Genomic DNA, 15,140 nt, shown 5'->3' with positions numbered 1-15,140 from the left:
CTGCCCGCACATGTTTCCTCAAGATGTGCATATACTAAAATATCTTCCCTTTATCTCATCTGGTCTTCGCCCCATGGGGCAACCCGAAGGCTACTATTTATTCTTTCACACATTAATTTATGCTGCTTTAATTGCCGCTCTGATATGTTTTATATAATATAATGAATGTTTTAATTCTGTGGACTTGTTTCCCAAGGCAGTTTTGTGAAGGGCACAATTTTGGTATCAAGCGAATAAAGAATAAGTAATGGCTGAAGTTATTACAGTAACGCCTCCCCCCGTCCCCCGAAAGTAATTAAAACTGGGCTTGTTTTTTTCCGGAGTGGGATGAAAAGGGAAAAGATATTTTAATGTTCTCTTCATCCTGGGCAAGTTAGGGTAGCTTTCGTGAAAGTCCCCTGGGGGCTGATTTCAAGGTTTCCTGGATTGTTGGCCTCTGACCACCAATTTGAGGTCCGTGTTGCAACTACCAGCGTGGCCATGCCTCCTGCCTCCGCATCCTTCCTGTTGGAGGCTGTGCTTCGAATGAGAACTTAACTGAACCCCCTCACTCATTTATTTCTTTATTCAGCAATTGTGTATTGGGATACTATCGTGTGTCCATGACTGGGATAGATTAGTCCTTCCCTTGAGTAGCTCCCAAGCAGATGGGGCCAGACAAATTGAGTTTAGTCCAGCAGATAACGCTGTGGGAACCTGGAGAGGGAGTAAGGTGGGGCGGAGTAACTCCCTCTGTCTCAGGGAGTTAAGAGGAGACTTCAGAGGAGGCGAAATTTAAACTGATTCCAGGAAGGAGAAGGGAAGGAAGAAAACAGCAAGACACAGTAAGAAAAATAGTAAGAAAAAAACAATTGCGTGTTTGGAAAATTGGGAGAAGGTGAGCATGAGTGAAGCCAGTGTGCATGGAAGACAAGACAGGGAGTGAGTGTGGGGACAGAGGTGGGGACAGAAGTTGGTGAAGGGCTTGCTGTGTCAGGAGAAGGAGTCTGGACTATCTTGATGGCGTAGGGGAGCCCAAAGAGGTTTTTAAGCAGTCAAGTGCCCCATCAGATCAGATCTGGAGTTCACAAAGAGAACTGTAGTAGTAGTAGTAGTAGTAGTAGTAGTAGTAGTAGTAGTAGTAGAGAGAGAGAGAGAGAGAGAGAGAGAGAGAGAGAGAGAGAGAGAGAGTTGCCTGGCACATAGTAGGGGCTCAACAAATATTTATTGAGTGAGTGAAGCTGCTGGGACAGCCCAGGTGAAAGACGAGGAGCCTCTGAATTAAGGTAGTAGCAGAGGTGATGGAAAAGAGGGGATGGATTCCAGAGGTAGAATCCACTGTGCTGTTTGCAGCAGAAGCCAAGAGGATAGGGTTAGCAGCCTTTCTTTCTCCCACCCTCCCTGATCTGCACAGCCTGCCCTTATGGCAGGGCCCAGAAATTCAGAGCTTGGAGGGTCATCACCCCAATCACTGTCTAGTTCAAGTTCCTAAGTTTCTTTGGGGAAAAAGCTGTGCTCAAGGGAACTCTGCTCATCAAAGGCAGAGCCTAGACCAGAACCCAGGTGTTTGCTGCGAACTGCAGTGCAGTGTGGATACTGGTTCAAGAATGGCGTGGAGGGCAGGAACTGGGGAAGTGTAGGCACAAAGGTGTGTGCGTTTCTGCAGAAGAAGAGGGTGCGAGTCTCCTAAGATGCTCAAGGGATCCTAAGATTCCCACAAAGGCTGTCTACTCTAAGTGCCTGGACACAGATGAGAACTGGGATGTAACAGAATCTGGTGCGGGGAGCATGGATGCATGGATGGATGGATAAATGGGGAGGTTGGGACGCTGCGCTCACACAGGGAATTTCCTTTGAAAGAGACTGAAACTCTAAATCGGCAAACTCTTTTCCTTGAAACGCCTCCTCAGCACCCCTCCCCACAACCCAGCTGTGGCCTTCCCGTTTTCAGGGATGGGGGAACTTCCTCAGGCCTCTCCATCCGCGGTGGGGACGCTTTCGGTTCTGCCGGGATTCCCGGAGGCGGCGGGCGAGTGCAGTGGGGGTCCCTGTGGCATCTACCCAGCCCTCGTGGGGGATCTCTGTTCCTTTTCTTCGACACCCTGGAAGCGGGCTGGCTCCTTCCGCTTTTCAGCTTGCTCTTTGTAGTCCCAGAAGTTCGGGAGGAAGCGCTCTCCCTGGGACTCCCCACTCCCCAGCGCGTCCCTAAACTCCTGGGGAATTAGACTTATGGGAATGGCCTGGGGAAATCCCTGAGCCCTGTCACCCGCAACTCCGCCCTCCCCAGCGAGGCTGGCCGCGATTGGTCCGCGAAGACCACGCCCCTTTCCTGGGCGGGCCCAGGAGTGCGGCCGGAGGTTACGAGAAGCCCGGTCCGGCGCCGCGCCTCCCACCCGCGCGTTCGCACTTAGCCATGCTTCGTCTGTCGCCGCTGTGTCTCCTCTGGGGCTGCTTGTTGACCGCCGTGAGTTGAGTTTCTGCTCCGACCCGACGGGCGAGTTTGGGATTTGAGAGGGGAATGGGAAGAAGCTATACTTCAGGGAAGGGACTTTCCTAGCTGATTTTTCTTTGGGGGGGGGAATGGGGTACAGAAGGGTGGGTGGGAGGAAGCTGGGTAAGGTACCCCGGGTACTGGCTGAATGAGATGGGCTGCCTCTCTCTGCTCCTAGGTTGGGGTCCCAGGTAGCCCACAGAGGTCGCGTAGTGGGGGCACTGCAGGAAACATGCCAAGACAGCGTGAATGGGGTTGGGGTTTGGAGAGCCTCAAACCTTCATCTGGTCCAAAGGCTGGCCTCTGGATTTGCCTCAGAGGCTGGCTACGCAGAGAATGGTAGGCGTTTTAGAAATGGAAAGAAAGACGGGCCAAGGAAAGAGGTGGTCTGAGCGGTTTCCTGTCCTTTTGGCACGTGGACAGATGCCAGAGTGTGAGAATGGTTATCATCTCCTTGCCAGCCGGGGCTGCCTTCTTCCAGGGCATCTTGTGGGAACAAGGGGTGATCTGACATAGGAGGAATACTCAAGGCTGTGTCTCTGCCTCCTGAATTTAAGATGACATAGGGGACCTTTGGGGGAGATGAACAGTTCACGGGACTCAAGAAAGGGTTTCTCCAGGCACCAGAAGAGCTCAGATATGCCCAATCAAGCACATCTCCGGGATTTTCAGAAGGCCACATTTACCTCACTTTTTGTTTAAATGTATTTTTGTAGTTCCTCATTCTGGAGGCTGGGAATCCCCCAAGTACCTTACCCTCTCATCCCAACCCCTCTGGCCTCCCCCTACTTTCAGGGACTTTAGTTTCTGACATGAAGTCTGAGCAGGAATGACCCATGGAATGAAAGTTGGCAGCAAGGGAAGAGTCTTTGGGGAAGCTACTTTGGTTCCAGAGCTTTCATTTTCACTCTAAGCAATGGCTCCTAGAGAGGAAGGAGGTAGGAGGCGGGTGGAGCTGGAGAGAGGAGAAAGAGGGAGGGAGTGGAAGGAGAGCCAGGGAGAGATAAGGTGAAGGCTGGTTTGGGCTTCTCAAGATGGAACTCCCAATTTTGGCTCTAGGTAGAGACTGGGCTGTGACAATAATAGCAGCTTCCTGTGTGTCTGGAAAGCTCTGTGTGCTCTGAGCAAAATGCTTTACATGCTTTCTTGTTCTTGATTTCTTTCAACCCCCCATTATACAGGTAAGCAAACTGAGACTCAGAGAGGAAATATCTTGCCAAAATTCTCATAGCTAAGTGGAACCTGGGTATAAATACACATCGGCCTGACTCCTGAGGCTGCCTCTCAGGTGGTGAGAGTGTCCAAGCCTTGGTCTTGAGCTCCTTTGTGCCAAAAGGACGAGCTAGGGAGTGGGAGCAGAGGATTGACTGACTTTCAGAGGAGGAGCTGTATTTCTCTTGTGTTTGCAATGATGTAAAGGACTTTCACTGCTCTGGGAATGGTGGGAAGGGCCACAGCGTTGCAGGGAGACACGGTCACAGGATTTATGTTGTGGTGTGACGGTGGAGGTGCAGCCTTTTCTACATCCTTCCCCATTTGGGGTAAGAGGCACTTCTGTAAGTAATGGCTGAATAAGAGCCACCGATTAGGCAGGATCCTGGACAGCCAGCAGTTAGCCAGGGTGCTAGGCATCCAAGTAGATATTCACATATGTGTGACAATCAAAACTGCTATTTAAGGAGCACCTATGTTCCAGACACTGCCAGGCCATATACATATGTTCTTTCTCATCTTCACAACCTAATCTGTGGGGCAGATTATTCCCATTTTAGAGATGTGGAAACTGAGACTAATAGAAGCAAAATAACTAGTGTTACAAAGTCCAGATTGGAGCCTTCAGCTGTTTGTCTCTCAAACCTCTGCTCTTTTCACTGGCTGTTCCCCAAGTGTGGGATGATTGTAGGGAGCATGTGCATACAGAACTAAACATACATTCACTTTCTCTGGGTGTTTTTACAATCACATCAGTTGGCAGTTTAGTTAAAATCCTGCTCATGGTTTTTTCAAGGAAGAAGTCTCTGGAGTTACAGTATACTTAATACATTTCAAGAGCTTGCTAATCCTCTTTTTTAAACAAAAATCAAGAGCAGGGCTGGGGTGGAGGGCTGTCGGCAAGCAAAACAAGAAGCTGGGGTTCAATAACATTGTTTTGTTTCTGTTGAATTTATTTTTAGGGTTACCGTTTTTTTATGAGAAGTGAGACTGGTTCTCCTCTCATGGCAATGACATAAGGTTTACATTGAAAATAAATGTATTTAATTTAATGAAAAGTAATTAATAGCATGATTGGAACCTGGATATAGTATTAAAATGCAGGTAAGACCCAAGTTGATGGAGAGAGGGAGTACTGAGACCTGAGTGCTCATTTGGATTCTATCACTGTGGGACCCTGGGCAAGTGACCCAGCCTCCCTGGTCGTTAGTCTCACCATTTGTAAAGTGAAAGAGATGGATTTTATCTTTCCAGCTTCACAGTTTTCTGGCACTTCATGGGGAAGAGGTTGAAGGGAGAAAACATGACGAGGCTTGGAGAGGGGAAGGGGTGGGGAGTGAAACAATAGAAGGAAGAGGCCAGATGCTAAATGCAGCCCCAATCAGGGCTAGGACCAGCTGAAGTCAGCCGCCTCAGGACTCCAGGGGAGAGACTGGGGTCCTCATATGCTTTTGGATCTTTGCAAAGAGGAAAGACTCAGGAGTCCAGCCAAAAGGAAGATCTGTTTAGTTCAGAGACTATTGTGAGGTTCCAGCACAATCACTTAGTAAAATACCATAGTGATTCTCTGGGTGCTTTTACAATCACATCAGTTGACAGTTTAGTTAAAAACAAACGTACCAAGTAATAGGCAGGCTCCATTTTTCTGCTTTGGACTTCCATTTCAGTTTTAACCTGTGTTCTGGCTGATTTTCGCCTTCCTGCCAAGGAGGCTACAGCAGAGATTTCAAGATCCCTTCAAATTGCCCAATTCTGTTTTTAGGTCCACCCAGAACCACTCACTGAATGCAAAGAAAATCAATACCCAATAAACAGTCAGTGCTGTAATTTGTGCCCACCAGGTGAGATGCCAACCCTCTAGCCCCTCTTTGTTTACTGGCAGTTGCAGACCCCTTGTGTCAACTGTAAACTCGAGTCTTAAATGACCTCTGGGATTTCCCATGCCTGCCCTGCTGACACGAGGTTGTGGGTTTCCTCTCTACCTACCCAGGACTTAGGGTTCCTATCTCTTCCGTGTCCCCACCAGACGGTGTAGGCTGGAAGTGTCTGAGACCGTCCTCTTTGAATCCCTCGCCCTAAAGCCCAGCCTGATCATTTTCCCATAAGTGTCTGACTCATTGAGTTGGTTGGAGCTGCCTCATTTCCTGATGTTTTCCAGGAGAGAAATTGGTGAATGACTGCACAGAGATTACCAACACAGAATGCGTTCCTTGTGGGAAAGGCGAATTCCTAGACACCGAGAACAGAGACAGTCACTGTCATCAGCACAAATACTGCGACCCCAGTGCGTGGGCTGCTGGGGAAGGGGCACTTGGGAGGGGGGCTGATATTCCAGATCATTCTTGAGAAGATAGTCATTCTGTTTATTTTATTATTATTATTATTTTAAATAGCCAGTGTCTGTTTTGATTGGTCAGAGTCTAGGTTGCACTGGCTGTTAAATAATTTGATTGCCATTCCTTCTTAGAAGAGGGTCTAAGAAAAAAAGAGCAGAAAGTGTGAGGAGTGGGCCCTAAGAATGGTCATCAAGGGGTTCCCATGCTTCCTGCCTGTCTCTCCACAGACCTCGGGCTCCGGGTCCAGAGGGAGGGCACCTCGAAAACAGACACAACTTGCACCTGTGACGAAGGTCGACACTGTACGACTGATGCCTGTGAAAGCTGCACGCTGCACAACCTGTGTCACCCTGGCTTTGGGGTTAAGCAGATCGGTAAGTGGCCTGTCTGAGAATCCGCTCTAGAGGAGAAAGGAGTTGAGGGCCCAAGGCGAAGGGTGTAGCAAAGGGCACCCAGCCCTAGAGGTGGAGGGAATGGAGACTCCAACCTACATTAGTATGTCCGCTAGAGTGAGCAGGAAAGGGGACCTTTTTCTTTGTTCTGCCTCCTGCGATGGGTATCTGCCTTGGGAGGGCAGTGTGAAAAGGCGTCCTCCGGGCTGCAGCCTTTGGGGCAGGCTATATGCTGGCTGGCGGAAGAGTGCTTCAGGCAGGAAGAGCTTCCTGTCTTGCTTGTCCATCAGTTCCCCTGAGAGCCAGAGAGGGGGTCGACTCTGATGATTAATGTTTCCTCCTTCCTCTCAGGTACAGGGGTTTCGGATACCATCTGCGAACCCTGCCCTGTCGGCTTCTTCTCCAATGTGTCATCGGCTTTTGAAAAGTGTCACCCTTGGACAAGGTACAAGGACTCATCCCTTGTGTTTCCTGCCCCAAGGGGGGCATGGAATCTACTTCCATTCTATCCTACCCCCTGCCCTTCTGCCCCTGCTCCCCGTGTCCACACACTCACACTTGTAAAATATCTAGAGCAACCTCATGGCTGACCAAATGGGAACTTTTCAGCATTTTCTTGTCTGGTCTCTTGGTAGTAATATATACTGTTGATCTCTCCATCTTTGTGAAACTCTCCCTTCTTGGGGTGGGGGCGGGGGGCTCTGTGACACCTCTTCTACCCTCCTCTGCCCCTCCTTCCTGCTCCCTAACTGGTTTTCTAGGCTTTTGTTCTGCTCTATGTTCCAATGACTTTGTCTCCCTCCCCTGGGCCATCTGATTCATCTCCGTGGCTTCAGCTACCATCTCTCTTGGGTGGTTCCCAATCAACATCTCCTGTTTAGATTTGTCTCCTGGGTCGCAGACTGTCATATCCAATTGCTGAGGGCACCCCTCCGTACAGGTGACGCAAAGGCACCGAAGGGACGCACCCACCCTCTCCCCTCACCCTCTGTGAAAGCCACCACCATGCCTCAGGGCACTCGTCCCATGGTTCCCCCCCAAACCTGCAACCCCAAATCAGTCACCAGGTCCTGTCTATCCAGCCTTCTAGTTTTTCGGGGGATTCCTCCTTCTGCCATCTCCAGTGTCCTCCCTTAGTTTGGGCCTTATCACCGCGGTGTGGAGGATGCCTTCGCCTCCCCACCAGCCTTCCCACCTCTAGTCTCTGCCCGTCAATTGGTTCTCCATCCGCTTACCAAAGTGAGCTTTCTGCAGTTCATTTTCGGCCACAGGAACTTCCTGCTTCACATGTCCCACAGCTCTCTGGGCCTTTAGAACAACACCCGGACTCTTGTGTGGCCTCCGACCTTCCAGCCCCATTTCCTGACCTCTTCTTATACATGTCACGCTCCTTGCGGTCCCCTCAACACACTGCTCATTCGCTTGCCTTCAACTCTCCTGTCTGGAATACCCTTAACCACACACCCCATGAACTGTTTCATTTAATTAAAAAAAAATGAGTAAGACAGGCACATGGGATAGAAGGCTCAAAAGGGCCAATAGTGATAAGTCTCCCTTTCACCTCTGTGCCTCAGCCACACGGTTCTCCTCCCTGGAGGCAGCCACTGTATCTTGTATTTCCTGCCATAGATTCTATGCGTGCCTGCATGTGTGTGCACGCACACACACACATGCATGCGTGCAAACACATATCGTCCATACAAATTGTAGCATCCCATATATACTTTGTTATTTGTTGACTGTCTGCCTTTCTCTAATAGATTGCAAACTCCTGAAATGCAGAGTCTTGGCTTTTTTTTCTCCATCCACTGATGCATCACTTATGCCTAGAACGTAGTAGGTGCTCAGTACATTTTTACTGATACTGTGTTTCCCTGAAAAGAAGACTTAGTCGGACCATCAGCTCTAATGCGTCTTTTGGAACAAAAATTAATATAAGACCTTGTCTTATTTTAACATAAGACCAGGTATAATATAATATAATATAATATAATATAATATAATATAATATAATAAATATAATATAATACCGGGTTTTATATTAATTTTTGCTCCCAAAGATGCACTAGAGTTGACGGTCCAATCAGGTCTTATTTTTAGGGAAACATTGTAGACGTTGGCTGGTGAGTGGAGGCACATTGGTGAAGTAGAATCGGAGCACTGGGTTCCAGCCTCACTGCAGCTTAGAAAGGGTGTGGCTCTGTGCAAGCCTGTGACCCTCCTTTCTCTGAGCCTTGGTGTCCTCATTGGAAAACTGGGAATGACCTTCATCTCACAAGGCTTGAGGAAGACAAGTAAAGGTGTTTTGTAAACTCTTAAGCTCTCTTCTTGTGTTAACTCTTCCGATGTATCTGTTTTTTTTTGAAGCTTCTCTCTCTTTCCTCCACTGTAGATGATTTTTTGTTTGTGATGTCTTTCTCTGACCATTCCTCACCATTTCTCCTGGGACCACCTAGGACCAGATCTTCATCTTATATCTAGACTCCTGCAATGGCCTCCTGTCTGGCCGCTTTTCTGTACTCTCTCGTTCTGTAAGCTCTCGGTACCTCTGAGTCTTCTCGCTACTTAAGTTGTCTGATTGAACGCTGATGCAATTCACCCGCTGAATCCAGGTAAATGGATTCACCTTTATGGATGATTATCAGTGATCTTGTTCTAAAGGCCAAATTTTCCATAGTTCCCTGATGCCATCTAGTACATCACCCACCTAATCTCTGTATGACATTGTTCTGCAGAGGAGGTACAGCTGCTCTAAATTTGACATCCTTCCCGTCCCCACTCAGAGCTGACTTCCCCAGGGAAACCTTTCTGGACGATCCTTAAACCAGAGGTTCTCAACTGAGCAGTTTTGTCTCCAGGACATTTGACAATATCTGGAAACATTTTGGTTGTCATGATGGGGGGACGGGGTGATGGTGCCACCGGCATCTAGTGGGTGGAGCCTTGGGAAGCTGCTGAACATCCTACAATGCACAAGACGGCTCCCACAACAGAGAGTTATGTGGCCCAAAATGTCCGTGGTGCCGAGGTTGAGAAGCCCTGCCATACACTGAATGTGTCATCTGTCCATTCCAGCCACTGTGGATTGTGTCTCCTCTTCTCTGAACAATTCCTACTTCACTTTAGCCTTTATCGCAACACATGGCACTCAGTAGAGACTGTTGTATTATTACTCCTTCAAGATGTGTGATAATCTTTTCTCTGTACTCATGAGTTCCATAAGAACAGAGTTTGCATCATAACCAGCACAGGAGGATGCATATAATATGTGCTCAGTGAACCTGGACTTGTTGGTTGTTGTTCCAACTCCCTCTGGGGTTGGAAATCTTATGGTTGGGGAAACTTAATCTCTCTCTCTCTCTCTCTCTCTCTCTCTCTCTCTCTCTCTCTGCACATGTGTTTGTACACAGCTGTGAGACCAAAGGCCTGGTGGAGCTACGGGCAGGGACTAACAAGACTGATGCTCTCTGTGGTGAGTCATGGAGAATGGGTCCTGGCAGCAGACTAGGAAGGTCGGGAACTAAAGAGGGAGACGGAGGCACACAGAAACGCTGGGTGAGAGGTGAAGTGAGAGGCAGAGGCAGTTTGGAGTTTTGGCATGTCAGCTCTTATCTGTGGAGCCTGGGCAAGTCACCTTCCCTCTCCAAACCTCAGTTTCTTCATCTGTAAAATGGGATAATAACAGTACTTCCCTGAGTGGGTTGGTGCAAGTGCCTGGCGTGGGCTCTTGCACTTTGGAAGTGCTCCATCAACGCTGTTCCACCACCCTGCACCTCGGGTACCAGCATGTGGTGACACTATTTCCTCTCAGGGCCTCAGTTTTGATTTTAGAACAAGGAGGTTGGCCTACAGCACAGATCACAGACTCAAATAACTACAGGGACTGGGCAGGTCATGTTAATAAGTGACATATACACTCTCTTTTTCATAACATTCATTTTCCTCTTGGCAGGGCTGGGACTGGAGTGAGGTGAGTGAGGCACTTGTCTTGGGTACAATATTTAAAGGCACACCAGAAAAATGCAGTAATCAAGGTAAATAACATTTTGATGCAATATTTAAAACAAATCAAAGTTAATGCAAAAAACAATCCATAGTGAACAAAACATCACAATTTTAACTGAAGACATGATCCAACCCTACATCTGCGTAACCCTGACTCACTTGCCTCAGCCTAATTCTGGCCCTGGTTTCGATAAAACTTTATTTAAAAAATAGGCAGTCAGCCTGTGGGCTATAATTTGCTGACTTGACTTTTCAAAACATGACATGAAAATATTACTTATCTTGATTACTGAGTTTTTTGGAGTCCCTTTAAATTTTGTCTTGAGGCGTGTGCCTTACTCTCGTCCCTGCCCTTCTTCTCTGCCTTTCTTTCATTTTCCCTTTTGAAATACTTAAGTACAGGAAACACTTTCATTTCCCCTCTATTTTTCCCAAAGGCAACAGTGCAGACATACATGATGTTGGACCTCAGCATGGGTGGAGAGTAGGGAAGGATGGGGAGGGTGGTGAGAAGTGGAGACAGGTACCCCCATTAGTTCTGGCCGATGGGTGCTAAGCGGGGCTGCTGGCCCAGTGGCAGATCTTCCAAATTCTAAGAGAAACCAGATATCTAGATTTTAAATATGTAATCTCCTGATTTTCAAGTGTTTCAAAAAGATTTAAAAATGTGCCGGTCTTCCTAAAGACGTCTGCTGGCCACAGTTTACCAGGGCCACTTGTTTGAGACCTCTGATGGAGATGAGCTCAGACCTGGAAGGGTTTGAGTCTGACAAAGCGCAGCAGCTTCAGGTGGGGAGCCACTGATGAAATCTCGATTTCTCCAGGTTTCCAGTATCGGATGAGAGCCTTGGTGGTGATCCCCGTCATTATGGGGATCCTCTTTTCTATCCTGTTGATGTCTGCATGTATCCGTGAGTCCCCAGGTGGGGCGGCGAGGGTGTGGGAGGGAGGAGAAAGTAAAGTAGAACTGGCCACCTGTTTCCTGATCGGGCCTCACCAACCCAACCCCCCTCCCCCATTTTTTTCCCCTCTCTCTAGGAAAGGTGGCCAAGGAGCCAGACAATAATAAGGTAGGTCACCCCTGGGAACCGGCTCAGAGTTTTGGCAAACTGGAAGGAAGGTTAATTCATTGTTGCCTATATGGCAGTAAAACGGATTCGGGGTGGGTGTGCCCCTGCAGCCAGGAGGGTGGGAGCAGAACAGGCTCCTCCCACCCCCACCCCTGTGCTCTAGGGCGCCTCCCACTCCCTCCCTCGGCGCCAGCCATGCCACCCTCAGAGCTCACCGCACAGAGCTGCCCCAGCACCAATGCAAAGGCACTGATGTCATTTGCTTCTTTCCTGACATTCAATATGTGGAGAACCACTTTGGAGCCTTGGAGCAGGGGCCGTGGGCTACCTGGAGGGGCAGCACCTTGAACCCACTGGAAGCTTCTTGACACCCTCGGTGTGGCCAGCAGGGGGCAGGAGGCACCCATGGAATCAGCCTTGGCCAGCGTGGGAAAGCGGAAGGGGATTGTAGGGGGATCCCCATCAGAGGAGGGAAGGGCTCCTTGGAAGTGTTGCTGGGTAACCCATGCCTCTGGCTCCCCAGGGCTTCCAACTTGAAAACAAGTGGCAGGATCCTGTGGAGACCGATGTGGATTTTTCGGGCCCGCACTCCACTGCTCCAGTGCAAGAGACCTTACACGGGTGCCAGCCGGTCACGCAGGAAGATGGCAAAGAAAGCCGCATCTCAGTGCAGGAGAGACAGTGAGGCTGTGCGTGCCCAGAAGCGTGGCAGCATGGACAAATGCACACGTGTGGCCTGGGACCCTGGAGCTGCTGCTGACACGTGAGGGGGAGGGGCTGGCGCTCTGCACAGACCCCCTGTGCCTGCACCCCTGTGGCTCAGAAACAGTTCACCTCTGGGGAGCCTCCCACTCCAGCCTGGAGCCCATTCAATCTCCCAACTTGCTTTTAAAAGATGGAGGCAAAAGTTTTTTGGGGGCCTACAGTAATACCTTCAAACCCTCCAACCCAGAGGTTCATTCAGTGCCCAGAGATGGATCATGGCGGTTTCTATGAACCCAGGCGGGCAGCTGCATGAATATCCACGGCAGGCAGCGTTGTTTGTGACAGTGAACAACTGGAAGCCACTTAACTGTCTATCAACAGAGGACTGGCTAAATAAAATTGTAATATATTTATGCAACAGGATCTCAAAAACACTGTCATGGAAAAAAAAGGTTGCAGAATAATGGGCATAGAAAACATTCTTTTTTAAAGCACATACCCCAAAACAATGTGATCTATCATCTCTATGTATGTATAAAATAATATACATTGTATATAAGATATAACAAGGGTTCTGGAAGCATCACTCAGAGCGTTGTAAAGTCTGGGTTGGGGAAATAGGCGCTGGGGGAGGGTTGGTTAAAGGAAGATTTGACTTTCCCATAATGCTTCATTGTTTTTCCCCAAAAGGAGAGTGAATGCACGTTATGCTTATATAATTAAAAAGTCATCAAACATGTAAAAAGAAAAACGGGGGTGAACATGCTGGGTGGCAGGGGCTGCTTAACCTGCTGTGAGACTCACAAAATTAGGGCACTTTCTGAGGATATGAATATTCCCAGATGCTGCCTCTCTCGGGCAGTTTCCTTGTGCGCTCACAGTAGGTACCATGCTTGCAAAGGGCTCTCCCCATTTCATGCATGTTTACAAAAAACAGACTTGGGGGCAGGCAAGGGCTCACATCCCTCCCTCTTTCACAGAGGTGGAAACAGAGGCCCCCCCCAGAGGTAAAGTGACTTGCCTAGGGTCACATAACAGAGCCCCCACTCCTGGTCCTGCGCTGCTTGTCCCAGACCTGCCTGCTTGCTGGAACCCAAATCCGTAGCTCCTTCCTGGGGAGATCTTGGGTCTCCCATCTCCTTCGGACCTCCCACCTGCTACGGGAGCTGCTGCTTCGCCGGTCAGATGGCACCCCAGCAGTATCTTAGGATAAAAATAAACCGTCCTGTTCTCTTTTCCTGCTGTGCCAACTGAGGGGGAGCCTAGCCAGGAGCAGCAGCAGATGGAGTGGGAGCAGAGGGGAAGGGAGAGGAAGGAAGGGGAGGGGAGGAAGGTTGTAGGAGAAGGAAGAGCTGTGTAAATCTCTGGCCTGAAGATTAAGATTCATGGTGGGGAGGAGACCAGGCTGGTTTATCCCGGGGATCTCAACTGTTCCTCCTGAAAGCAGCTGCTTTGGATTTCCCCAGTGTGTCCCACTACCTGGAGAGTGTGGGTAGAAAGGGCTTGTCCCCGGTGGAGGCTGTGAGGGCAGCTGGGAGCCAAGGGGCACCGGCTTGGCAGTCTTCCCAGAAGAGCTTCGAAAACCATTTAGATGCGCCAGGTGGAGACACTTGCTTTAGAAAATGGAGCGAAGTGGTAGTGGGGTGGGATGGGGGTAGGGGCGCTCTGGGACCTCACCCTCTTCCCCTACCTAGAGTCCAAATGCTACTGTTACTCCTGTACGTGGCAGTATGGTGGAAAGAGACAAAGACCCACCACCTCTGCCACCTATCATCGGTGTGACCTTGGGCGGGTCACTTTCATCTCTCAGTGTCTCAGGTTCCTCATCTGGAAAATGGAGACAATACCTGCAGCAGCTGCTGTTGATACCTCCTTTGTCTTCTCCTGGGTCAGAGGGTCTCAGTCTTGACCATGTATTAGAACCACTGAAGACTTGTTACGAGACAGGTCGCTGGGCCCCACCGCCAGTGCTTCTGACTGAGCAGGTCTGGGAAGGAGCTCAAGGATTTGCATATCTCACCAGTTTCCCAGGTGATGCTTTGAGAATGATTGCCCTTGGCATTCAGATTTCTAGGTAAGCAGTTGTTTCCTGTTGCAAGCGCTTGGGATCACTACCTTGGGGCTTTCTCTGGTCTTGAAAACATGCTTGGTGCAGGTGTGGGGCAGGTAGCTGTACCTGGGGAGTTAAGGGGCGTTCATGCCCAGGAATACTCTCAACCAACTGGGAATGAAAGTTGGAGGGTAAATGACCCAGCCTTCTTGCCCCGGGAAGCGACAAGTATGAACTACGGTCTATACTTTCTCCTAGGTTCCCTAGAGGGATAAATTCCCAGCTGCCCCACTGTGTTGGGCTTCCTTCTCTCCCGTGTCTCACTTTTCCACCCCCCACACCCCCACTGGTGCTTCTGGAGTTCTACCCCCAAATAAACAACCTGCATTCCTTCTTTGTCACAGAGTCTGCTTCTGGCAGACATTCCCCGTACGCGCTAGCAGAGCTCATACATGAGAAAGTATATTTTTGTACAGTAGTTCCCCCCCTACCTTATCTGCGGTTTCACTTTCCACGGTTTCAGTTACCCGTCATCACCTGTGGTCTCAAAACATTGAATGTAAAATTCCAGGGGTGGCTGATTAGCTCAGTTGGTTAGAACGTGGTGCTGGTAGCACCAAGGTTGCTGGTTCGATCCCCACATGGGCCACTGTGAGCTGCACTCTCCTAAAAAAAAAAAAAAAAAATGAATGTGGGGACAGAGTCCCAGAGAGCAGTTTCCAGGCTCTCGGCCTCACATGGAAAGGTTGTTTCATACTCCGTATAACCCACAAGCAGCTGGCATGATTGAACGCTATAATGGCCTTTTGAAGCAATGTCTCCGGGTGTCAAAACACCCTCCCACGATGCGTGACTGGGCCTCACGTCTATGGGACGTCCTGAGAGTCCTGAATGAGAGAC

At 49.3% G+C, this 15,140-nt stretch overlaps 1 protein-coding gene across 1 annotated transcript; it reads left to right on the top strand.

The window, feature by feature from the left end:
* The first annotated feature begins 2,392 nt into the window (after nt 1-2,392).
* CD40 (CD40 molecule) lies at nt 2,393-12,868 on the top strand. The gene is made up of 9 exons (XM_033094380.1): nt 2,393-2,443; nt 5,445-5,523; nt 5,841-5,966; nt 6,246-6,392; nt 6,762-6,855; nt 9,821-9,882; nt 11,240-11,326; nt 11,454-11,485; nt 12,009-12,868. Exons 1-9 carry the CDS (start codon nt 2,393-2,395, stop codon nt 12,168-12,170), a joined length of 840 nt encoding a protein of 279 aa, XP_032950271.1. The 3' UTR covers nt 12,171-12,868.
* Nucleotides 12,869-15,140: the final 2,272 nt, after the last annotated feature.

The sequence above is a fragment of the Rhinolophus ferrumequinum genome, chromosome 23 (genome assembly GCF_004115265.2).
Source record: "Rhinolophus ferrumequinum isolate MPI-CBG mRhiFer1 chromosome 23, mRhiFer1_v1.p, whole genome shotgun sequence".
Lineage (NCBI taxonomy): Eukaryota > Metazoa > Chordata > Mammalia > Chiroptera > Rhinolophidae > Rhinolophus > Rhinolophus ferrumequinum.
The sequence above is the reverse complement of the archived record's forward strand: the minus strand, read 5'-3'. Positions and strand labels throughout refer to the sequence as shown.

Coding starts and splice junctions, on each gene's coding strand:
- CD40 (XM_033094380.1), top strand. CDS start 2,393: ATGCTTCGTCTGTCGCCGCTGTGTCTCCTCTGGGGCTGCTTGTTGACC. Junction 9,883..11,239: donor CAAGACTGATGCTCTCTGTG/GTGAGTCATGGA, acceptor CGATTTCTCCAG/GTTTCCAGTATCGGATGAGA. Junction 11,327..11,453: donor GTTGATGTCTGCATGTATCC/GTGAGTCCCCAG, acceptor CCCTCTCTCTAG/GAAAGGTGGCCAAGGAGCCA.